Source organism: Schistocerca piceifrons, chromosome 9, assembly GCF_021461385.2.
Source record: "Schistocerca piceifrons isolate TAMUIC-IGC-003096 chromosome 9, iqSchPice1.1, whole genome shotgun sequence".
In the NCBI taxonomy this organism is placed as follows: Eukaryota; Metazoa; Arthropoda; class Insecta; order Orthoptera; family Acrididae; genus Schistocerca; species Schistocerca piceifrons.
This window is the reverse complement of record NC_060146.1, coordinates 50,654,132-50,680,272: the sequence shown is the minus strand read 5'-3', so window position 1 is coordinate 50,680,272 and position 26,141 is coordinate 50,654,132. Positions and strand designations below refer to the sequence as shown.

General features: G+C 42.0%; 1 protein-coding gene across 1 annotated transcript in view; it reads left to right on the top strand.

Moving 5' to 3' along the window:
* Positions 1-26,141, top strand: part of LOC124716695 (homeobox protein Hox-D11-like) — a 131,441-nt gene that overhangs the window by 91,737 nt on the left and 13,563 nt on the right. The window contains exons 2-3 of the mRNA XM_047243236.1: positions 3,219-3,391; positions 17,392-17,499. Coding sequence (XP_047099192.1) covers positions 3,219-3,391; positions 17,392-17,499 — 281 coding nt within the window. The remainder of the gene's footprint in view (positions 1-3,218; positions 3,392-17,391; positions 17,500-26,141) is intronic.

Here is a 26,141-nt window from a genome sequence, read left to right as displayed (position 1 = left end):
AAATAGTATATAACCTAATTACTTTCAATATGTATACATGAACAAAGTTTGTAAACTTGCTGATTTCCGTGTCCCAAAGTGTGATTTATTCATAGGACATAAGTAGTTGGTCTGTATGCTTCATCGGGTCTACTGTAGGGGAAAGGGGGACACAGTGTAACAGAAAAGTTATTTTCTCCAATTTTGGAAAACATATTTGTGAAGACATTCTTCCTTTTAAGCATTTTTCTTTAAGGATCTTTTAGCAGTCATTTGCAGCTTACATACTCGGAGTGGCTTTCAATTTGATTTGCCTACCGAGAATGTTATGTGTGAATGTAAACTGTTACAGTGTGCGCCAGAGCGGGGCAGAGTGTAATACGTACTGGCATACAGTGTAACAGGTATAAAAAACTACATTGGCGTAACTTGTATTATTCAAGTGCTTCAGAGTACAAGCTGCAATTAAATGCCTGATAAAATTCATATTTAGAGTCTTTAAAAATAAATTCAATTTTTTTACAGTATTCGTCGAATATTAAAACTTTTTAGACTGGCATCATAATTAAGATGTCCGTTCTCCCTTCTGGATTTTCCCAAGATAAGATGTTTTGGTAAAACCATTATCATACTTTTTCCTTACACGTACGTTGTATAGGATATATGAGGATGCACAAATCCATTTGCATTTTTGGCTCCTCTACGGAAAAATGTCACTTCATAGTTATCATAATCATCATCCTCGTTCGTGATCACCTACCCGATACAGTAAAATGGACTCTTGCCAGGAAACCATGTTAAAACACGATCACCTCGCACAGCTGTTCTAAAGAGTTCCTCTTGGCTCTCATTTTGACGTTTAATACGGTATGAAACACTAGTATATGACTATGATCGTAGTTCTCAGAATTACAGCAATTGTTGATTACTGTAAACAAAAGAAAGAATATTTTATTGTGATAAAAATTTATTTCACATACCTCAAAACACTTTTTCTTCACTACATATTAAATATGAATGTTAATCACTTCCATAGTACGCTGGCCAAATAGGGTAACAAATGACGTTTGCAAATAGGTTAAACACAAGGCTGCTAAGGTGATAAATTACTCAGATCCAAATGTTACTGTGTGCTCCATGTTACACGGTACCTCACCTCCACTTACACATTTCTTCAGTTTAAGTTTTTAGCAACGTGCACATCTTATAATTTAAAATTTTTGTATTGTTTATTATCTATTACTGTTGCTACTGTACGTTAATTCGGCATGCGGAATTTTTAAAGCACAAATCTGGTTGAGGTGTAGTTTCTCAAATGGTAATCCAAAACTATCAATTAAGAACTTTCACATAGACATAATTTACTATTGCATATGCTGATGCTTATGTACTTGCCTTGACCGTCAAAAAAGTATCATTTGAAAAAATGAATGATGATTTGTAAAAATGAATGATCTTTAACACAGTGCGGGGAAAGTAGCGGCCCCATGATGGATTCCTGTGGAGCACCCGGTGTACTTTATCCCATGTGGCATTGTGTTTTTCCATTGTCGCATTGTATCAGTTTGCGTTTCACTACAAAAGTACTTGTCACACAGCATTTCCCACCCTTACTCTGTCATGACCCAATCCTCCTTTATGACTGTGCACCATCGCACAGCATCACCCCAGTAGGTAAAGCTGCTTTGAGATTCCCAACATAGCTTTTTGTACTATACAGCAATCCAGTCCATGAGTCTCTTAGTCTTCCTTATTCCTCTGTACAATTGTAGCGGCACTCTCCAGTACCATTTGCTGCTAGTCATCGTCCAAACTTTCCTTTTGGCACTAGACATCAATGAGTTAAACGACGTCCATAGCTTCCCTTACACCCCTGCACCATTTTAGCCACTCCCCAGTAGGACTAGCATGTTGCTACCATTGGTCCCTAAAAAGTCTCACCGTTCCCATTACCACAATACTTCAGCCTCCACTGTGTTCCAACACCATTGTAAATGTACTCTTCAGTATACCTACCATGCTGCTAGCCTTGGTCCCTGCAGGCCTGCAATATTTGATTTACTGCTTGACATCGTCCCTACGCTCCTTTGTGCCCCTACACTTTTATAGAGGCATTCTCCAGTGCCTCCACACTGCCAGCTTTGTTCCTTGAAGACTTCCATCATTCCCATTGCCATTCGATATCAGAACAGCGATGACCCTGGTCTTTCTCTACAGTTGTAGAAGATCTCTGAATTAAAACCACTCAACTGCTATGCGTGGTATCTACAGATTGCTGATGTTCCCCTCTTGACCCCTGATCCATGATGGTCCTAGCCTCTGGTGTACCTCTGCATCTTTGCAGAGACTTTTCCCTGTAGAGCCATCACTGTGCTAGTTCAGGACCATTTAAATGCCCAACATTCCTTATCTCTCCAAACATTAGATCCATGTTGATCCTGACCTCCTCATACCCCTACACTAGTGTAGAAGTTCTCTCTTCTAGGACTCCCATATTGCTAGTCTTGTTAATTGCAGACCTCGAACATTCCTTTTGTACATCAGACCTGTGAGGATCTTGGCCTTCCTTATGTTCCTGTACCGCTGTAGAGGCACTCTGCCATAGGACTACCACGCTCAGAAATCCAAAAATTTCAAAATTCTCTTTGGCACTAAACATCATTCGGATCCACAAGTATCTTAGCCCTATTCTTGCCCCTGCACTGCTACAGAATCCCTCTCCAGTAGGGCTACAATGCTGCTAGCGTTAGTCACTCCCAACATTTCAACATTCTCTTTTCCACTAATCATTCATCAGATTCATAAGGAGCCTACCCTCCTTTGTGGCCCTGCACCACTTAAGTGTCACTCCACAATAGGAGAGCAGCTACCAACCTTGGTCCCTGTAGAGCCCCAAGACTCCGTTTGACACAAGACATCTCTCAGACCATCGATGATATTGACCTCCCTCATACTCCAAACAGAACCACCTCGCTGCTAAGATTGGTCCTGACAAACTCCTAACACCACATAGCTATCTGATCCATGACGATCCCAGCTCCCCTCGTACCCATGCTCCACCCTTCTCATGCAGAGCCACCTCGCTGCTACCTTTCGCTCCTGCAGACCCCCAACATCCTGTTTGGCAGCAGAGCTCAGCCAGAGCCTCGCTCGCGCCCCTCCACCATTGAGAGATCCGTTGGCGGTGAGCGCTGAGCGCCCGCCCTCTGCAGACGGCCGGTGGCCACTGTGTGCTGCAGGAGCCGAGGGCGCCTTCAAGAAGCTCAAGCCGGAGCCGGCGACCGCGGCGCTGCTGGGGGGCGGCTCTGGGGGCGGACCGTCGCCCGCGCCGCCCCCGCACGCCGGCCACACGCCTACCACTGCCTCCTGCCCCACGCCCGCGCGACGTCGCCACAGGACCACCTTCACCCAGGTAAGCGACCAACGACACTCTACCCTGGTTTATGTCTTGTGATCCTTACTGCATTCAGCACTACCTTCTTTCGCACTGCGGTGACTAAAACAGTTATGATGTACGTGAAATGTATTATTCATCTATATATGGCAATGACCAAAATGAAAATTTGTGTCGGATCGGTACCCGAAGCCGAATTTCCGACTTTGCACTAGCGGTCACTTAAGAGTTTTGGCTACCCGTGCACGACTCAAGGCTAAACCTAAACTTCCAAACACAGCTGTTGGTTGTTCATACTCGCAGCTGTGAATACAATTCGTGTATTCAATAATGGCTGTAGATCCCCAGTACGGGACTACAAGTCCCACTGCCACACCTTCATCTGCCCATGTTAGGCAAAATTTTTCTGCCTGACTCATGTAGTACTATCACCGTCAGAGGGTGGTACGGGACTACCAGTCCCACCGCCACACCTCCAAAGTGAATTGCAGTGACGCAGTCACTGCCCTGTGGAAATTTACTGCCTCACCGACACAGTTAGACCGCAATAGACCGGTGATGCTGTATTGTAACTTATCACCCCGGACTACAAGTCCATTCAAAAAAAAAAAAAAAAAAAAAATGCATGTCCGATGGCACCCACACAAACACTGCAACATCGGTTTTATCTGCCAATACCAGACAGTCACTCTCAATTAAAATGTCTTCCCTCATGCGAGAATTTCATAATATGTGAAAGTTCGGATCTGGCTGTGAGTCACGCACACATAACCAAAGCCTTTAAGTGGACTGCCCGCATAAAGCAGGAAATCCAGGTTCGAGCCCCACACACAGATAGCCAAACCCATTAAGGGGACCACCCTCACAAATCACGAAATCCTGGCTTGAGCCCCACGCACAGATAGCCAAAGCCGTTAAGGGGACTGCCCACGCAAAGCAGGAAATCCGAGTTTGATTCCCAGTTCGGCACAAATTTTCATTGTCCTCATTCCCTCATACAGCTGATGGAGCTTCGTATTCGCAACTGCTGGGGAGCTCATTGTATCCACATAGATTTGTCCTATTTGAAGCTTATTGCTGGAGTGTCTTGTACTTACTGAGAAGATACCATTATGATGACTCCGAAAAGATTAGTCATCCAAGGATTCTTGTGTTTAGTTAAAACCGAATTGGTTAAAATAATAATTACAAATACGGGGTGATCAAAAAGTCTCTCCGCAGTGCCGTATGGTTGTTAGCCGCGCGTGCCGTATGATTGTTCGCCTGCCTGGGTTACTTCCCTTCAAGTGGACTCTCCCAACATTCCACTTTTTCGTTTATCTCAGCCAGCGTCAGTAGCATCTTTGGTGTGTGTCGTTACGTGTTGACGTGAACGTTTAAGTTTAGTTCCTTTGTTTCCTTGTTGCCACTGTCAAAATTCTAACCATTGAAGAACGTGTGTTTTTAGTCGAACAAGTGTTCAAAGCTGGCAGTAAATACACAGTTTCAGTTCGTCAAACATTTGATTCAGTTTTCCCAGAGACAACAATCCCACATCGCGATACTGTGCGAGATTTGATTTACAAATTTCGATGTACGGGTTCAGTGACAGATGCACCGAGAAGTGATCGTCCTTGTGTTTTGTCCGAGGATAAACTACTCGATATTTCCGATAAAATGTCCATGAGTCCGAACAAGTCAATAAGAAAACTCTCCCAGGAAACCGATGATAGTGTCGGAACGGCCCACACAGCTGTAAGGAAAAATTTAGAACTTTTCCCATACAAAGTGACGTTCGTGCAAGAACTGAAAAATACTGATTATGGCAAAAGACTGCATTAGTGTCAATCGTTCTAAAATTTCGTTCAACAAAATGGAAGGGATATTCTTAATGAAAAGTTGTTCACTGATGACGCGTGGTTTCATTTATCCGGGTACATGAACTCGCAAAATTCTCGTGTGTATTCATGAGGAACCACTTAATTCTGTGAAAATAGGAGGTTGGATTGCAATTTCTAGACGTCAGATTGTGGGTCCCATATTTTTCAACGAAACAATAAACGCACAACGATACTGCAGTGATATTCTGTACCCATTCATAGGAGACCTCGTGTGAAGTGAAATACGGAACGGTTATTTTCAACAAGATGGTGCGACCGCGCATAAAGCATGCGTTTCAATGTCACTGCTTGTTGATGTTTTTGGTCATCGCATAACTTCACAGGGACTTTGGCCTCCACGATCGCCTGACCTAACACCACCTGACTTTTTATTCTGGGGTGCAACGAAAGCAATTGTCTACAAAAACCGTCCAAAATCCATCAATGAATTGAAAACTGCAATATCCACTTTCACTGCTTCTGTTACAGAAGAAATGTTAAGGCTTGTGTTTGGAAACATGATTAGACGAATTTAATAGTGTATTCAACAACAGGAGGGACACTTTCAACATTTAACCTGAAAATTTGTAAGTAAAAATGAATAATCAAGAAATTAATAGCTTGTATTTCACTGAGTTTCATTTCGGTATATTCACCGTGGGATACGGCACGTGCGGCTAACAATCATACCTCACTGCAGAGAGACTTTTTGAACACCCTGTATTAAGAAAAATTGTATTCTGCAATAACGAATGAATTTATACTTTTTAATGTACCTAAAATTATTATCACAGTTTGCGTTTTAATATCAATGTAACATCTTTGAAAGTTATCTTTGGTACATCATGGTCTTTAGTAGTAAGTTAGCGCGATGTGTTGTGAGCAGTTGTGGCTGAGTTAGCGATTGAGTTGGTAACGTAAAGGACTTGTAACGAACAGTACCGCTGTTAATGCATCTGTTTCAAGACTATACCAAGTTACATACAAAAGTTTGTGAGTTTTATCGGTATGACGGCTAAGTCTGTGGAAAAATGCGTGGAATCTCACAAAAATATTTCAGTCATTTCTTAGCAAGCCCTGACCTCATTTTTTGGCATACTTGAATGTAATTTAACTATCCCTGCACACTGACGCCCCAACAAGATAAGCTGAAACAAAATTTCTCCTGTTTCCCACTACATCATTGCAATGAATGTGCTATTCACATAAAATGCAATGATAATCAATTCATCTACACAAACCATTTTTAATTACTGGTCAACAATAATCGTGGATTTACAGCGCCTACCTACTTACATGAAATATACAACATGTCAGAGGTTCATCAAAACTAGAAAATCACAATCGCATGTCGCAGAATTTATGACGGGAAGCCTCCTTTCCGAATTAATGCTGGTTTACTGTCAACAGTGATGCACAGCTTCAGTGTATTCACAGAGTGGCATCGCCTTTGTTCACAAATAGTTTTGATCAAGCGACCACCATCAAGTCACGGGTTAATATTACACTAGGTTAACGGAACATTACTTGATGTGAAACACGTGGCTCTGCAATTGATGGTAATTATGTATTTGATGTAAAGGAAGCTTCCTTTAACCCGATCTAATGTTAACCCGTTACTTGAAGACGGTCGCTTGGCCAAACCTGATTGTCCGTGGGTAACCACGCAATTACAGCAGCTTCTCGTGGCCGGTGAAGCCAAACTGTTCATCCAATAATTGGCAATCGGACTTTTGGCAGGTAGAATTAATTACCTAATTACTAGGCAATTTTAAGTAGCGGAAGCGACACATATTCATGGAGCTTTAGACAGCCCCAACACACACACACACACACACACACACACACACAAACAAACAAAACCAATCAGTACCAAAACACATGGAACAGCAGAATTAAAAATTTCAGGGGAAAAGAGGCACAGCACAATTTAAATATCAACGCTGATCACAACGGCTTATATCCAATCAACGCTGTCGAAAACACTTCGTTAAAAAAAACAGTATCGCCAACAATAACGAAACAAGATTAATTCACTCACGCATTCGCGTAAATTCATCTGACGGAGAGCTGAGCAAAGTAACCAGGCGAAGGTATTCCCGCTTTTTAAGTTAAGTAGCAAGAGACGGCAATGCGTAGAAATGAGTGATTGCAATTTGCAACTAGTTAAGTATAATATCGACTAGTTTAATTACCTCAGGATTACATTAAGTACATTTAACACTTGAAGTTTCACCAGGTGGCCACTCAAAAATAAGGGATAAAAACTGCTTTATATATATATATATATATATATATATATATATATATATATATATATATATATGGTGAGTCGCCTAACGTTACTGCTGGATATATTTCGCAAACCACATCAAATACTGACGAACCGATTCCACAGACCGAACGTGAGGAGAGGGGCTAGTGTAATTGTTTAATACAAACCATACAAAAATGCACGGAAGTATGTTTTTTAACACAAACCTACGTTTTTTTAAATGGAACCACGTTAGTTTTGTTAGCACATATGAACATATAAACAAATACGTAATCAGTGCTGTTTGTTGCATTGTAAAATGTTAATTACATCCGGAGATATTGTAACCTAAAGTTGACGCTTGAAACCTCCGACGTACAGTTGCGTGTTGTAACAAACACGGGCCACGGTCGGCGAGCAGCATCTGCAGGGACATGTTTACAATGACGACCGTGTTTACGAGTGTGGCTGTAGTGCACTGTTGTGGTTTGGTCTAGCTGTCGCAGTGTCCGCATGCAGCGCTTGCTGCTATTGTTATTCTGCATTCGTCTCCGCACGCCGACCAACTGTAGTACACCGTGTTACCAGACGTCTGTGATAGTGTAGTGTTGTAGGAACTGTGACCATGGTGTATTCGAACTCTGAAAAGGCGGAGATGATACGCATCTATGGCGAGTGTCGACGAAATGCAGCTGAAGCCTACAGGTTGTATGCAGAACGGTACCCGGACACAGAGCATCCAGCGTGCCGCACATTGCAAAACATCTACCGCCAACTGTATGAAACAGGTATGGTCGTAGCACGCAAACGGGTCCGTAACAGGCCCGTCACAGGAGAAGCGGGTGCAGTTGGTGTGTTAGCTGCTGTTGCCATGAACCCATAAATGAGTACACGGGACATTGCCAGAGCCGGCGGAGTGAGTCAAAGTAGTGTCATGCGCATAATCCATCGTCACCGCTTTCACCTGTTTCATGTGTCGCTACATCAGCAATTACATGGTGATGACTTTAATGGCTCTGAGCACTATGGGACTCAACTGCTGAGGTCATTAGTCCCCTAGAACTTAGAACTAGTTAAACCTAACTAACCTAAGGACATCACAAACATCCATGCCCGAGGCAGGATTCGAACCTGCGACCGTAGCGGTCTTGCGGTTCCAGACTGCAGCGCCCTTAACCGCACGGCCACTTTGGCCGGCGATGACTTTAATCATCGAGTGCAATTCTGTCAATGGGCATTAACAGAGAATGCGTTGCAGTTCTACCTGTTTACCGATGAAGCGGATTTCACAAACCACGGGGCAGTGAATCTACGGAACATGCATTACTGGTCGGTGGACAATCCTCGCTGGCTCGGACAGGTAGAGCGACAGCGACCGTGGACTGTAAATGTATGGTGCGGAATCAATGGCGACCACCTCATTGGTCCTCACTTCATTGCAGGGCCCCAAACAGCTGCAACATACATCGCGTTTCTACAGAATGATCTGCCAACGTTGCTCGAAAATGTCCCACTGGAGCCGGCCGAAGTGGCCGTGCGGTTAAAGGCGCTGCAGTCTGGAACCGCAAGACCGCTACGGTCGCAGGTTCGAATCCTGCCTCGGGCATGGATGTTTGTGATGTCCTTAGGTTAGTTAGGTTTAACTAGTTCTAAGTTCTAGGGGACTAATGACCTCAGCAGTTGAGTCCCATAGTGCTCAGAGCCATTTGAACCATTTTGTCCCACTGGAAACGCGTCGACGTATGTGGTATCAGCATGATGGTGCACCTGCACATTCCGCAATTAACACTAGGCTGACCCTTGACAGGATGTTCGACGGGCGTTTCATAGGACGTGGAGGACGCATAAATTGGCCAGCCCGTTCTCCTGATCTTACACCTCTGGACTTTTTTCTGTGGGGTACTTTAAAGGAGAATGTGTACCGTGATGTGCCTACAACCCCAGAGGATATGAAACAACGTATTGTGGCAGCCTGCGGCGACATTACACCAGATGTACTGCGCGGTGTACGACATTTCATTACGCCAGAGATTGCAATTGTGTGCAGCAAATGATGGCCACCACATTGAACATCTATTGGCCTGACATGACGGGACACACTCTACTCTACTCCGTAACTGAAAACATAAACCACGTGTGTACGTGTACCTCACCCCTCATGGTAATGTACATGTGCGTCAGTGAAAAAGACCAATAAAAAGGTGTTAGCATGTGGACGTAATGTGCTGTTCCAGTCACTTCTGTACCTAAGGTCCATCACCGTTCCCTTTGGATCCCTACGTAATTCGGTGCTCTCCGATATACACGATCGAACAGCGGAGGAGTGGTACTCAAGCGTCAACTTTAGGTTACAATATCTCCGGATGTAATTAACATTTTACAATGCGACAAACGGCACTATTTGTTTATATGTTCAGATGTGCTAACAAAACTAACGTGGTTCCATTTAAAAAAAACGTAGGTTTGTGTTAAAAAACATACTTCCGTGCACTTTTGTATGGTTTGTGTTAAACAATTACACTAGCCCCTCTCCTCACGTTCGGTCTGTGGAATCGGTTCGTCAGTATTTGATGTGGTTTACGAAATATATCCAGCGGTAACGTTAGGTGACTCACGCTGTATATATATACAACAAAAGAAGTTTTGCATCACCTCGGTTCCGATTATTCCGAAACATGTACGGAAAACTGGAAGAGAGATCAACATAAACACCACTTCCACCCTTTTTCTTGCTCATGAAAACCAAACATTGCATGTTGTACCACCATACAGCGAGACTTTTAGAGTTGGTGGTCCAGATTGTTGTACACACTGGTACCTCTAATACCCAGTGGCACGTCCTCTTGCATTGATGCATGCCTGTATTCGTCGTGGCACTATATCCACAAGTTCATCAAAGCACTGTTGGTCCAGGTTGTCCTACTCCTCAATGTCGATTCGGCGTAGATCCCTCAGAGAATCACGTCGTCCTTAAACAGCCCGTTTCAATCTACCCCAGACTTGTTCGATAGTGTTCATGTCTAGAGAACATGCTGACCACTCTAGTCGAGCAATGGCATTATCCTGAAGGAAGTCATTCACAAGATGTGCATGATGGGGGCGCGAATTGTCGTCCATGAAAACGAATGCCACGCCAATATGCTGCGGACAGGGATCGACTATCGGTCGGAGGATGGGATTCACGTATCATATAGCCATTACGACGCCTTCTTTGCCATCAGCGGCGTACGTCGGCGCCACATAATGCCACCCCAAAACAGCAGGGAACCTCCACCTTGCTGCACTCGCTGGACAGTGTGTCTAAGGCCTTCAGCCTTACCGGGTTGCGTCCAAACACGTCTCCGGCGAATGTCTGGTTGAAGGAATATGCGACACTCATCGGCGAAGAGAACGTTATGCTAATCCTGGATGGTTCATTCGGCATGTTGTTGGGTCCATCTGTACCGCGCTGCATGGTGTGGTAGTTGTAAAGATGAACTTCGCCATGGACGTCGGGATTGAAGTTGCGCATCATGCAGCCTATTGCGCACTGTTTGAGTCGTAACACGGCGTCCTGTGGCTGCACAAAAAGCATTATTCAACATGGTGGCGTTGCTGTCAGGATTCCTCCGAGCTAAATCCGTAGATAATGGTCATCCACTGCAGTAGTAGCCCCTGGGCGGCCTGAGCGAGGCATGTCATCGACAGTACCTGTCTCTCTGTATCTCCTCCATGTCCGGACAACATCGCTTTGGTTGACTCCGAGACGCCTGGATACTTCCCTTGTTGAGAGCACTTCCTGGCACAAAGTAACAATGCAGACGCGATCGAACCGCGGTGTTGACCATCTAGGCATAGTTGAACCACAGACAACACGAGCCTTATACCTCCTTCGTGGTGGATTGAGAGGAACGGATTAGCTGTCGGACCCCCTCCGTATAATAGGCGCTGGTCATGCATGGTTGTTTACATCTCTGGGCGGGTTAGTGACTTCTCTGAACAGTCAAAGGTACTGTGTCTGTGATAGAATTATCACAGTCAACATCCATCTTCAGGAGTTCTGGGAACTGGCGTGATGCAAAACCTTATTATTCGCACTTTTCACAGATGAAAGTGAAACTGTGTTCCTCAGATCCTGTACTGAATTCGTGGGCCCAGAGCGAGCACAATTCGGACTAAAGCAACTGCTCCTCTGGTTCTCAATTTGAAAACTTTTCTTCAGAGTAAGTGCTCTCTCTGTCTCCATCACTGTCGTCGAAACGAGGTCTTCTAGGGTTGTGTTTCATGCTCTTCGCACTCTTCTTGTTTCTGCCTTTCTTTTCTTTGGCAACTTTTTGCTTTCTTTCATTTTATTTTTCTTCTGTTTCTTTATTTTCCGTTTCTGGATCATTCTAACAAGGACATGCTGCAAGTACCGCCGCCGCCACCTTCTTTCGGCCGCTGCAGCTACTTTTACCGCTGCACGAAGTGAGCAGAACTAACCGCCGAATGACCGCTTTGCCCGCAGTGATGTCATTATACAGAAATTGTATACTCTCTAATAGCGGGACCGAAATTTCAATAACTATAGTACGATTATGGAGTCATATATTACACAGCACAGCAAACAGTTTAGGCTTCACGGCATGACAGGGCCCCCCAGGGAGAATAAGCTAAAGCAATTCCCACGCCATGCCAGTACACCATAGCCTTCAGAACCCCAGTGACCACTTTACCGGACACTTCCTTACTCCTCATTTTTGTCACGCAGCAGTTGGGAAAAATGATTTTATAGGCGTACAGTTTTGTTTCTTGGAACTCATATTTAAATCGAATGTATTTTTGCGGTATTGCTTGGATATATAACGTTGTGACAAGTGTTAACATTTCATCGAGGTGTTTAGTGCATCCTTGCCTATGAGAATTTTTGCTGTGTTTTGGTATTATTCCTATGGTGCGTCTCAATATACATGTACGACCATAACTTCATTCCATGACATAACACTGTCTATAACTTACTTACATAATCCTACCCGCGGACAGTCCGATTGGCTGTCATTACAAATTCTACGCCTTTCAAGCGGCATTTACTGACGTTAAAGCGTATCACTGCACTGCAGTAATATATTATTTTGAGTCATAAATTACGACGACGGATCTTCATAGGCCTACTTCAGTGCTTGTGTACAATTGCTAGTTCTGTTCGTGGAGTGTGCGTATGCCATAGTTGGTAAACAATGTTGGTACTGCAAAAGCGGTTACGTATATTAAGGAAAAAGCTGTCCCGACGCAAACTTGCTTCTTCTGCCATCAGGAATTCATGACTGCATAATGTGTAACTGACCAGCCTTACTCAATAAAATATGTACAAAACATATTTTCCTGGGACTAGCTATTAACTGTAGAAGATACATTTTTATCTCCCTCGTGTAACGAATACAAATATGTACCAGGGCAAGAACTCGAACTTCGATTTACTATTTGAATCGATAAAATCAGAAACTTCTCATATCCACATATTTTGCGAAATGGGATAATGGCGGATTATGTATCTTTGAAGGTAGCGACATTGATTGTGATAGGAATACCTCATGTCCACTTAATGGTTTCCGTGTTATGAGATGGTAAACGTTACCGTTTTGTTCAGAAACATCTCATGTCGAGTGAAATGACGCATTTCTACGTTTAGTGAGTGGAAATATCATTCTCGTTGTTTTCTCGTTGATTTCATTGGTAGTTTACTTTGTTTTCTAGGGTTGTTGTACCTGAGTGCTAAAAAATGGACAGTTAATAATGTACATAGTGATTATAATTAAAGTTAAACTTTCAAACCGCTGTAGAAATAACATCACTGGTCAGAATGACGTGAAATTGCAACGGAATATTATCGGAGAAGAGGTAAAACGTATGTCAGAGGAAAAAAACAGTTACAAAATGTAGAAATAGATGGCGTTGTAACCATCATAATTTAATAGTGGTCTGCTACAAATGACAAATTAATCATACAACAATGCCTAAAGTGTAAGTGTGACGTTAGACAAACTGTAATACTCAGTGTGCATGAGTTTACAGGTGTGTTACTGTTAGTTACGTAAGACCATCCACCACGGTTATGTCATATCACATCGGATGGGAAAAATTGACATTTAAGTGTCCTGAGGCAAAAAAACCGCATTAAAAGCATCACTCACATTGGTTTTTAAATGTCCTGAGGCCAAAAACTTCATAAAAAGCATCAATCAAAATCAAATCCCATTATTAATTTCCGTATGACTGGCGCACAACATGTTCAATATGCTGCCCACCGTTTTCTGAAACAAGTTGAAACGGAGAAACAGCACGTTCCACAACTGATCGAAATGTTTCCGAGGTCACGTTCAGAATGTGTTGCGCAATGCCGGCCTTGAATGCAGCTAAGTTTGCAGTCGGAACACTGAACGCAACATCTTCCAGATAGAACCACAGCCGGAAGTCACACGGGACGGCCAGCCTTTAGAGAAAAGGCGGTTGATAATTCTAGCATTTCCGAAATGTACCTTCAGCAGCTGCTTAACTGGATTTGTAATGTGCGGATGTGCGCCATCTTGCATAAAAATGATCCCATCCATACATCTACGCTGTTGGAGAGCTGGAATGACGTGGTTGCGCAAAAGACACTCATAGCGCTTACCAGTGACGGTACAGGTAACAAGACAGAAAGCACCTGTCTCTTCGAAAAAATATGGCCGCACGATAAATGATGCCGTAAACCCGCACCAAACAGTGGCCTTTCCAGTGTGAAGTGTTTCTGGTTGATTTGCGAGCGGATTTTCCGATGTCCATATTCGTCAATTCTGTGTATTGACATATCTTGTCAGAGGGAAGTGGGGTTCGTCTTTCCACACAATCTGCCACGGCCAACCGTTGTCCACTTCCATGCGAGCAATAAATTCTAAAGTAAAAGTCTCTCTTGCTGGAGGTCAACAGGAAGCAACTCGTGCACATTGGTAGTTTTGAACGGATAGCAAAGAAGGATGTTTCGTAGGATTTTACGCACCGTGCTCATGGGTATGTCCACTGTTCGGGCAGTTCTCCGTGCACTACACGTTAGCACACCACCACTCGTCTCCTCCTGCATTGCTATGGCTGCTGCTTCCGCTGACGCCGAATCAATTCGTTTCCTCCCTCTACCAGGTAGCACACCAAAAGAACCCGTCTTTTCGAATTTCCGAATCATTTTCTCCAGACCCACGGCATTCATCGAACCAACGCCTTTTTTAAACCCTTCAGTGTCCGGAACTTCTGCAGAGCGACGTGTGCACAGTCATCATTCTTGTAATACAGCTTTACAAGCAGAGCGCGATCCTGCATTGAGACAGTCGTGGCGAACGTCGCAGACGCGAAAGGAGGAAAAGCCTTGTACCCGGCGTGTTTGTACCAGCTTCAGTGGGTTATGCGGGTGACAGACGTTTTCATGTATGTATTCCGCCACATACAGCGCCATCTATTGACAAAATTTTCACATTATTGGTTTTTCTTCTGACAACATTTCCCCCCTTCTCCGATAATATTTTGTTGCAATTTGATTTCATTATGACCAGTGATCTTATTTCTATAGCGTTTTGAAAGTTTAATTATAATCACCCTGTACATAAACGTTGTATGACTATATTGAAAGTAGTATGACACTCAGTTTTCATTAAATTATTACATTGTTTGACTATTAATTGAGCATTGTTGAAGCATTTCTAACATGAGTAATACAGAACCACGAAGAAAGAGAAGGAAAGGCTTCTGCAACATACGGAAATATGATGTTATAAAGGAAGCAACACTGAAAAACAGAAAATACACAAACTAGAACGGGGAGGATGTTTAGGCCAAAGCTCATGGTTTACAATGCAGCACATATTGTGCATTATTTGTTTGTTGATATATTAATAAATCGCACTAAAACGGTATTTGTTGCAATTGATTTGATGTAGAAACCCTCATGCCCACACTGTTGAGAACAAACCGCTCATGTCCAGTAGTTAGACATATTAATATTTCGGTTCCTATTATAGGCATGCGCAAGCTTTTGGATCTAGAATAACATACTCTGCAGTATAAAATGTGGGATTTTTCTCAACGGCTTTCAGTTATTGGATCTTCTGATAATCACGTTTTTAGCTTCTCTTGAAACGTTTCTGGTACTGGACATAAGGGGTTTCTGATTTTATGAATTCGTTTATGTTCTAGATTATGAGTGAAGAGAAGGAGAGAGGCACTATGGTGCGAAGAGGGAAACGAACTATTCCGTACGTCTTTTATTTTTTTATTTTATTTATTTATTTATTGTTCCCTGGGACCAAATTAAGGAGAAGTCTCCATGATCATGGAACGAGTCAATACATGAAATTATAACACGATAGTAGAAACAGATAAAATGAAATATAAGAAACATATTCAGGCGACAAGTCGTAAGTTTAAATAAAGAAAATCAACAATGTAACACTGGAATTTGCTAAATTTTTCAGCTCTTCCAGGAGCTCCTCGACAGAATAGAAGCAGTGAGCCATGAAAAAACTCTTCAGTTTAGACTTAAGTGTTTGGGCTACTGCTAAGATTTTTGAGTTCTTGTGGTAGCTTATTGAAAATGGATGCAGCAGAATACTGCACTCCTTTCTGCACAAGAGTCAAGGAACTGCATTCCACATGCAGATTTGATTTCTGCCTAGTATTAACTGAGTGAAAGCTGTTAACTCTTGGGAATAAGGTAATATTGCTAACAACAAACGACATTAAAGAAAATACATACTGTGAGGGGAATGTCAGAATTCCCAGACTATTGAATAGGGGTCGACAAGAGGTTCTCGAACGTACACCACATATAGATCGAACAGCCCGTTTTTGAGCCAAAAATACCCTTTTTTAATCAGAAGAATTACCCCAAAAAATAATACCATACGACATAAGCGTATGAAAATATACGAAGTAGACTACTTTTCGTGTTGAACTGTCTCTTATTTCAAATACTGTTCTAATGGTAAATAAAGCAGCATTTAGTTTCTGAACAAGATCCTACACATGGGCTTTCCACAACAGTTTACTCTCTATCCGAACGCCTAGGAACTTAAACTGTTCCGTCTCGCTTATAATATGCCCATTCTGTCTGATCAAAATATCGGTTCTTGTTGAATTGTGAGTTAGAAACTGTAAAAACTGAGTCTTACTGTGATTTAGCATCAAATTATTTTCCACAAGCCACAAACTTATTTCGTAAACTACATTATTTGACACTGTTTCAATATTACACACAAGATCCTTCACTAGCAAGCAGGTGTCATCAGCAAACAGAAATATTTTTGACTTACCTGTAATACTAGAAGACACATCATTTAAAAAATAAGAAAGAACAGTGGCCCCAACACCGACCCTTGGGGAACACCCCACTTAACAGTGCCCCATTGGGACTGAACATCACTACCATTCTCAATATTGCGGAGAATTACCTTCTGTTTTCTGTTCTTAAAGTAAGAGGCGAACCAATTGTAAGCTACTCCCTTTACTTCATAATGGTTCAACTTCTGCAGTAATATTTTGTGGTCAACACAGTCAAAAGCCTTCGTTAAATCAAAGAAAACACCTAGCGTTCGCAACCTTTTATTTAATCCTTCCAAAACCTCACAGAGAAAAGAGAATATAGCATGTTCAGTTGTCAAACCATTTCTAAAACCAAATTGTACATTTGACAGCTTCATAACTTCCGTTCTTCCACACCAAACTCTCTCCCCACAGCTGCTACACGCATTGCTCTCCAAGTTGTCCATCCCATCTCTCTACACTCCTCCTTCTGTCGCATGCTCTGCGAAGTCCTGAACTACGTGTGGGGGGCAGAGGAAAGTGAAGAGTCAGTAAGTGTCTTTGACGACAGGCCTCCCTGCTTGCCGGACTGGTGATGCTGAGACGTCTTGTAATTCCCGCAGGAGCAGCTGGCTGAGCTCGAGGCGGCCTTCTCCAAGTCGCACTACCCAGACATCTACTGCCGCGAGGAGCTGGCTCGGACCACCAAGCTCAACGAGGCCCGCATACAGGTAGGACAAACACACCGACTCCTTATACGGCCTAGCTGTGGTTGAAGCCACAACTCCAAATGTAATCTTGTACAGTGAACAAAACCCGTTCACTGCCACCACAGTCTACATATATTGTTTATACTGTATCTTCATTGACAAGTCTTGATCACTGTCATTGGTTTATTCCATATCAAACTGTATGATGTCTTTTACATTGGAAGTGACTTCGCTAATAGCAGTGGATATTAGTATTCCAGGTGAAACGGCCTTGATTAAAGATGCTCTCTTTGTCTCTGTATACTGTATAAAAGGCAATGTCATTTCTGACTTACTATTCATCCCCCAGACAAAACCGCTAAGGAAAGAATGTGGAGCTTACACTGGGTGCGTCATTTAACAAGCTGTCTTTCAAAATGCCAACCCTAACGGCTGGAACAGAAATGAAGATTTTTTTAAAAAAAAGTCGTTATTAAGACAATTTTGAAGCTAGACCTACGAAAATTGGTATTCGCTTACTCGGACAGAAATAAAGAAGTACATGTTTCAGTGTTTTTGGAAATTGAACTCTATGGGGGTGAAATATTCCGTGTAAGCTTTTTTTTTTTTTTGGAAATACTGAAGTATTTTTGAAGCTGCATTTATGAATACTGGTATTTGACTTCTCCATTACATTTTAAAAAATACGTGTTTCAGCGTTTTTGGAAATTGAACCCCTAAGGCAGCGAAAAGGGCAATGAGATTTTTTATGACAACATTTTATTATGAAAGCATTTTAAAGCTAAATCTATGAAAAATTATATTTGACTTCTCAGTCAGAAATTTAAAAAATGCATGTTTCACTGTTCTTGTAAATTCAGCCATTGTGGAGGTGAAACGGTGGATGAAAGTTTTTATGGAAGTATTTCATTTTGCAAGCATTTATGAAGCCAAAGCTATGAAAATTTGTATTTGTCTTTTCGGTTAGAGTGAAAAAAATTTTGAAGCTAAATTTATGGAAACTGGTATTTCAGTTCTCATCTAGATATAAAGAAATATTTATTAGGGGATGAAATTAGCTATGGAAATATCTCCACGAGAAAGCAAAGGGCATTATTAACAAAAAATTGGGCTCCAGCTACCAGAAACGCATTTTGGTCACAATTACCTTAGGAACAGACCATGCTTATATGGTCTTAATTAGCGCGAAAAACTTAGGTGTTGCAATTTTTGAACCAGATAAAAATTCGATTAAATAAAAACCAAAAAATTCTTCGCAGGCCAGACAGTCTAAGAAGTGAATAGTGCCCAAATAAAATAACATTACAGAATAAAATTCAGTCACATTTTTTTATTTTGCTTTATCGGTTTGGACAAGTTAATTTGTCATCTTCAGAAACTTAGTACTGGTTTAGCACATGTCAGTATTTTCTTCATAGAAGCATAATGTCATGATATTTCCAAAAATATACCAATTGTATGTCATTATTGTAACCTTTCTGTAAATTATCAATCTGTGTTTACAATAATGGCATGCAATATATACATTTTTGGACATATCATCACATTTTGCTTCTGAAGATGGCAAGTTAATTTGTCGAAAACAGTAAGGCAAAATAAAAGTATATTTGCAACTGAAGACTGAATTTTATTGTGAAATAAATACTACAGCTCCTGAAAATTACAGCCATGAACAAAATAAGAAGTAATATTATAAAGTGATGTAACAATCTTCAGCAATGATTAGTCATAGACGCGCGCATATAACGCAACAGAAATTCTCCAGACATATGAAGTGATCTGCTATTGATTACCGTGGCCTTGCAGTGTAAGGCTGTTGCAGAGCGCAATAACGAGACTGCGAAACAGCTGCTGCCCAGGAACTTTCGAGGCAAACTTACTTTCCACAGTTTGAAAATACTTTAATATTGCTAAGAAATGCTTCACATTTGAATAAATTGCTAGGAGAAGAAGTGGTTCCAATTGAACCAACAGTAGAATTAAAACACGGAAATAGTTCTGCAATGACCTCTGCATGGGACATCAGTGCAAGCTCCACGACTCTTTAGTGCTACCGTATACCAAAAGCAGTTTAATCGTTTCAATTAAATTAATGAAAGAAACGAAATAGCATTAAATAGTGAACGTTTTTTTTTAGTTTCATGGCTGTTGTTTTATCATATAAAACATAAATGCTCTACAAAGAACAACTTCATTAATACGTCCTGTCTTGCACCTCTCAGTTATTGGAGAAATGACATTTTAACAGCAAAACTTCTTTTTAATTAGATGTGACTAGTTTACACGCTTTCAAGTCACTTATTCACATTTAAGATATGATTGGCATGAACAGTTCTGTTTATGTCTTCACATGTAAATGCACATCATATCTTGGTTATCCAGCCTGATGTGATGCACGGGACAACAGCATGTATACAGAAGGGAGAATTTGTTCTTGTTGGATTACACTGTGTGTCACGCTGGCTTATTTACCGTAGGCGTTATCGTAATTTTTCTTCAGTCAGATTGAAGTTACGTGATTTACGTTGTGTTCTCATTACAATCATACAAAGACCTACCCCAGAACTTGGATTTGTGTAAAATATATAGGGTGAGTCACTAACTACTGCCACCTAGAATAACTCCAAAATTATGATAGTAATGTGGCATAAATGTTGCATGGGACAACGGGGGCCATAATATGACGTTGGTTTTTTGTTGCCAGGTGAGGTCGCGTCAGAGATATGAAGGTCAACCTTTTTTCTTTTTTTTTTTTAAATGGGATGCTGTAATTTGGTACTTATTTTCTCATAGCGGCGTCAAGACGAATTCAATGATGTGTAACAGTAAGGTGTGTGAAGGTCAACTAAGGTCACAAAGGTGGCATGAACGTCCATTTACAGAACGTGTTCGAAGTGATGACCATTGCTATCAATGCAGTGCTACAACCTTCTTATCATGGATTGAGTGGTATTCCGTATCACATCGGCACTTATCGAACCACATGCTCCGACAATTCTCCCTTGCATATCTTCAGGTGTAGTTGGAACGTCTTTATAAACAACGTCTTTTACGAATCCCTACAAAAACAAAAAATCCATAGGCGTCAAGTCTGCCGAACGAGCCGGCCACGACACATCTCCTCCGCGTCTAATCCAACGATTTGGGAACTGTCTCTGTAACTCATGTCTAGCCATCGTATATACTATATACCTGTATGTTTGACCAGAAACACATAGTACATATTTTATAATGGGCGTGTTACATGAAAAACTTACATTCTTATTCTAGACGACACAATTATTCGCATAAAGCAGAATTCAAACACAGTGAAAAATATAGTTATAGTTGATGAAATTGGCTTTGAAGTGTAGTATTAAACGGCATACGAAAACTACAATAGGAATTAAAATTTTGTGTCACTATTGTTTCCTAACGCGGAAGCTAAAATTAGAAATGTAATCAAGAGTTAGAGGCTACTGTACTGGGAAATGATAGTTTCGCCAATATATGTAGTACTTCTCACAATATTTCCCTGCACTTTGAAAATTTGCAAAGGGCCAAGTCTTCCCCATTAACATTTCTATTCCGTTTGAGGACATTTTAAAAAAAAAAAACTCGAAAGATGCTGTTCACTAATTGTGGACCAAGCGAACTGAAGCAATAGTTAGCACACTGGACTCGCATTCTGGAGGACGACGGTTCAATCCCGCGTCCGGCCATCCTGATTTGTGCTTTCCGTGATTTCCGTAAATCGGTTCAGGCAAATGCCGGGATGGTTCCTTTGAAAGGGCACGGCCGACTTCCCTCCTTCCCTAGCCGGCAGGTGTGGCCAAGCGGTTCTGGGCGCTTCAGTCTGGAACCGCACGACCGCTACGGTCGCAGGTTCGAATCCTGCCTTGGGCATGGATGTATGTGATGTCCTTAGGTTAGTCAGGTTTAAGTAGTTCTAAGTTCTAGGGGACTGATGAACTCAGATGTTAAGTCCCATAGTGCTCAGAGCCATTTGAACCATTTTTTGTCTTCCTTCCCTATCCCTCCACAGTCCGATGAGACCGATGACCTCGCTGTTTGGTCTCTTCAACCAAGTCAGCCAACCAACCAACCAACCAACCACTAACTGTGCTCCTTAGTGTCCAGAGTAGCTAGGTGAGAGAGCTAAACTATCTGTCAGCAGTGCAGTCTTGATTGTGGAATTGTTATGCTGTTTTTAACTGATTTGACTGTCAGTGCTTGGCAGGACATTGTACAGGGCTATTACAAATGATTGAAGCGATTTCATAAATTCACTGTAGCTCCATTCATTGACATATGGTCACGACACACTACAGATACGTAGAAAAACTCATAAAGTCTTGTTCGGCTGAAGCCGCATTTCAGGTTTCTGCCGCCAGAGCGCTCGAGAGCGCAGTGAGACAAAATGGCGACAGGAGCCGAGAAAGCGTATGTCGTGCTTGAAATGCACTCACATCAGTCAGTCATAACAGTGCAACGACACTTCAGGACAAAGTTCAACAAAAAATGGTTCAAATGGCTCTGAGCACTATGGGACTCAACTGCTGTGGTCATCAGTCCCCTAGAACTTAGAAATACTTAAACCTAACTAACCTAAGGACAGCACACAAATTCGAACCTGCGACCGCAGCAGTCGCTCGGTTCCGGACTGCGCGCCTAGAACCAAGAGACCACCGCGGCCGGCAGTTCAACAAAGATCCACCAACTGCTAACTCCATTCGGCGATGGTATGCACAGTTTAAAGCTTCTGGATGCCTCTGTAAGGGGAAATCAACGTGTCGGCCTGCAGTGAGCGAAGAAACGGTTGAACGCGTGCGGGCAGGTTTCACGCGTAGCCCGCGGAAGTCGACGAATAAAGCAAGCAGGGAGCTAAACGTACCACAGCCGACGGTTTGGAAAATCTTACGGAAAAGGCTAAAGCAGAAGCCTTACCGTTTACAATTGCTACAAGCCCTGACACCCGATGACAAAGTCAAACGCTTTGAATTTTCGGCGCGGTTGCAACAGCTCATGGAAGAGGATGCGTTCAGTGCGAAACTTGTTTTCAGTGATGAAGCAACATTTTTTCTAAATGGTGAAGTGAACAGACACAATGTGCGAATCTGGGTGGTAGAGAATCCTCACGCATTCGTGCAGCAAATTCGCAATTCACCAAAAGTTAACGTGTTTTGTGCAATCTCACGGTTTAAAGTTTACGGCCCCTTTTTCTTCTGCGAAAAACACGTTACAGGACTCGTGTATCTGGACACGCTGGAAAATTGGGTCATGCCACAACTGGAGACCGACAGCACCGACTTCATCTTTCAACAGGATGGTGCTCCACCGCACTTCCATCATGATGTTCGGCATTTCTTAAACAGGAGATTGGAAAACCGATGGATCGGTCGTGGTGGAGATCATGATCAGCAATTCATGTCATGGCCTCCACGCTCTCCCGACTTAACCCCATGCGATTTCTTTCTGTGGGGTTATGTGAAAGATTCAGTGTTTAAACCTCCTCTACCAAGAAACGTGCCAGAACTGCGAGCTCGCATCAACGATGCTTTCGAACTCATTGATGGGGACATGCTGCGCCGAGTGTGGGAGGAACTTGATTATTGGCTTGATGTCTGCCGAATCACTAAAGGGGCACATATCGAACATTTGTGAATGCCTAAACAAACTTTTTGAGTTTTTGTATGTGTGTGCAAAGCATTGTGAAAATATCTCAAATAATAAAGTTATTGTAGAGCTGTGAAATCGCTTCAATCATTTGTAATAACCCTGTATATAGAACAAACGTAAATGTCGTATGGTATTGTTGGTTGGGATAACCCACGGGGTGGGTTCAGCCGTCTGTCAGTGAAAGTGTTCTCCTTCTCACACACTGACCCTTTCCCTTGTGGATATGTGAGAGGTGTGTTGTACATTTCGTTGTAAAGCGCAGGTGAGTGGAATGGATGCGTGTATTGTGTAGTGGTATGTTTGCCTGGTGCGATGATGACAATGAGGGAAGGCAGCGGATGAAACTGGCCTCCGCGCACGGTCTACTTCTCCCGAGGGGTCGGCGAGCTTGACGTCACCATCCGAGGGACGGATCACCGTCAACAGTGTCGCAAACCCTCATTTCATGAGACACTCCGGAGAAACTTTGAATCTAATCCAGGGTATGGGCCCGAAGATTGATGACCAGGAACTGTACGACACGGACAAATATTGACGAGAAAATTTCATCCACAACCGGGATTCGAACCGGCGCACCTCCGAGACAGTCGCCATGGTACAGGCTTGCGTAAGCGATCTCGGCAAGAGAGAGAGTCTTATACTGAAGTAACTAAAGGAACCACTTTTTTGGCTTCTTTCATAAAACTTTAATTTCGAGCTATGTTTCAGATTGTCAGGTCATTTTACAGAAGATAAATGAGTCCAAGATATACTTACGAGAAATGATAAAAAGGTGTTTAGTTTAGTAATAAAATTATAAACAGCCGACCAGTTGCAATGGATAAAGAATTCTTTACCTAGGTTTCGACAAATATAAATTTGTCTTCTTTAGAAGGTGGCGGTAAATCTCAGATTCTTACACCCTTCTCCAGTTAAATTTAATAAAACGTTTCTTATTACGACAGTTCCAAACGTAGCAACCAAAGTGATAATTTCAATTTCTTAACAGTGAGTTTTAATAAAACGTTTCTTATTACGACAGTTCCAAACGTAGCAACCAAAGTTATAGTTTCACTTTGGTTGCTATGTTTGGAACTGTCATAATAAGAAACGTTTTATTAAATTTAACTGGAGAAGGGTGTAAGAATCTGAGATTTACCGCCACGTTCTGAAGAAGACAAATTTATATTTGTCGAAACCTAGGCAAAGAATTCTTTATCCATTGCAACTGGTCGGCTGTTTATAATTTTGTTACGTGGAACCATTGCTGTTGTGCAGCTATGTTTAAAATACTGTTTAGTTTAGATAATTCTACATCACGTATAAGGATTAAAAATGATTTTCGCCCGGAGCTCACTAAACTTTAATTTTCCAGACCATACTTCACTTTAAAGTACACCAACTTTTGTTAAGTACTTCAGGATTTGTGGTAATGTAAGAGACACTTTGTAACCTCCCCCTCACTTATCGACCTTAATGACAGTGAAAAATTAAACCGCGTGTACCTAATGGAGATTTGGGAAAAGCAATCGTCAGCGAAGTCAATTTGTCGGTAAAGAGGGAGGAAAGGGTTACATCTAAATGAAAGGAAAAATGCAAATGAAACTGGTGGAAATTAATTTTGAAAAGGGGTAAAGTTAATAAAGAAAGTAAATGTGCGGCCGTTACGTTAACAATTAACTAGCGGTAATTAGATATTTGAGATTTGGGGGAAATTATGGTCGACAGTCCTAAGGGCAATTACTATAGTAACTGAAAAAAGAAAGGTTATTATACATATAATTAGCACTAGAAGCGTGGCAACTGAAGGTTGACACGTGTAGTGTGAAAACTGAAAGTTTGTCAGAAGTAATAAATTTCGCTACACTCTGACTTAATTTAGCAAAAGAATTATTAAAACCGGAAAATCGAAAGTTAATTTAGTGACTGAAGTTAATAGTGAGCTTTCTTTCTGAAGCACATCGAAATTCAGTAAAATACGGTTAGTCTTGGACTACCTCAACAATCATTTCAAAAGCTACTTGAATCTACGCAATTGAGAAATAAGAAATTTAACTTTGAACTTGAATTAAATGATTCTGAACAATTAACAATAGTAAAATTTAGTACGTACCAAGCTGAGCTGCAGTCACAGGTAACTAAAATACGGTAACGAAACTCGCACTTTTAATTTGTGCTTGTGCAATCTAAATATTGTAGCCAGCTATGAATACCTTAACTGAACTTTGAAATTAAAGCAGTGAAATCGAATGATGCTGGCGTTTGAATTTCAACGACACTCGGGCTCATTTCGGAAAAGGAAGGGACCCTGCTTGGCAATGCAATTGGGACAATGAACAACAAAGGTTCATGCTAAGTTGCTGTAATTTTGTGATGCAACAATTTTAAAAGTTTGAAAAGCTGAGGTCTGCCATACAGTTCTAAAACTTTACGTGCTTCCAGTCTTCCTTGTTGGCTGATTGAAGGTTTGAAGCCGTCGATCGAGGAGATGGCGACAGTCACTCATTGTCGGCCGTCGCTGTTGCAGAAGCTGGATGTTGGCGCGCCTTCTTCTCGACACGGTCACCAGACGAAACGGGCTCTTGATGTGCGCCAGCTAATGCTTCCCGTCCGCGACGCCATGTCAGAAACTATCATCGCAAGTCGAGCGCAATTACATGCTGCCAAACCCCGAAAGCGCGGCAACTCGCGGGAGCTTCACACAACACACCTGCTCCACTCGCTACTCCAGCCAGACTCTCCCTCTGCCCGCGCTCCACGCGACAGAGTTAACACTACCAAAGATCCTAAACACTTTGGTTCTCCACACGACCTATCGATGTATTCGTTCGACAACATAGTTTTCCGTAGGCCAGACCCAGCGTAAAAATACAAATAATATTTACAAGACAAACCAATTATACATCGACATAAATGCATAAATATATACAAATAGTAAAACAATTACAATATACAGAGACACAGAAATGTTATATCTTCAGGTAACAAAATAAGAAAAAATATTTGCAGTGCAATAGATGGAAATA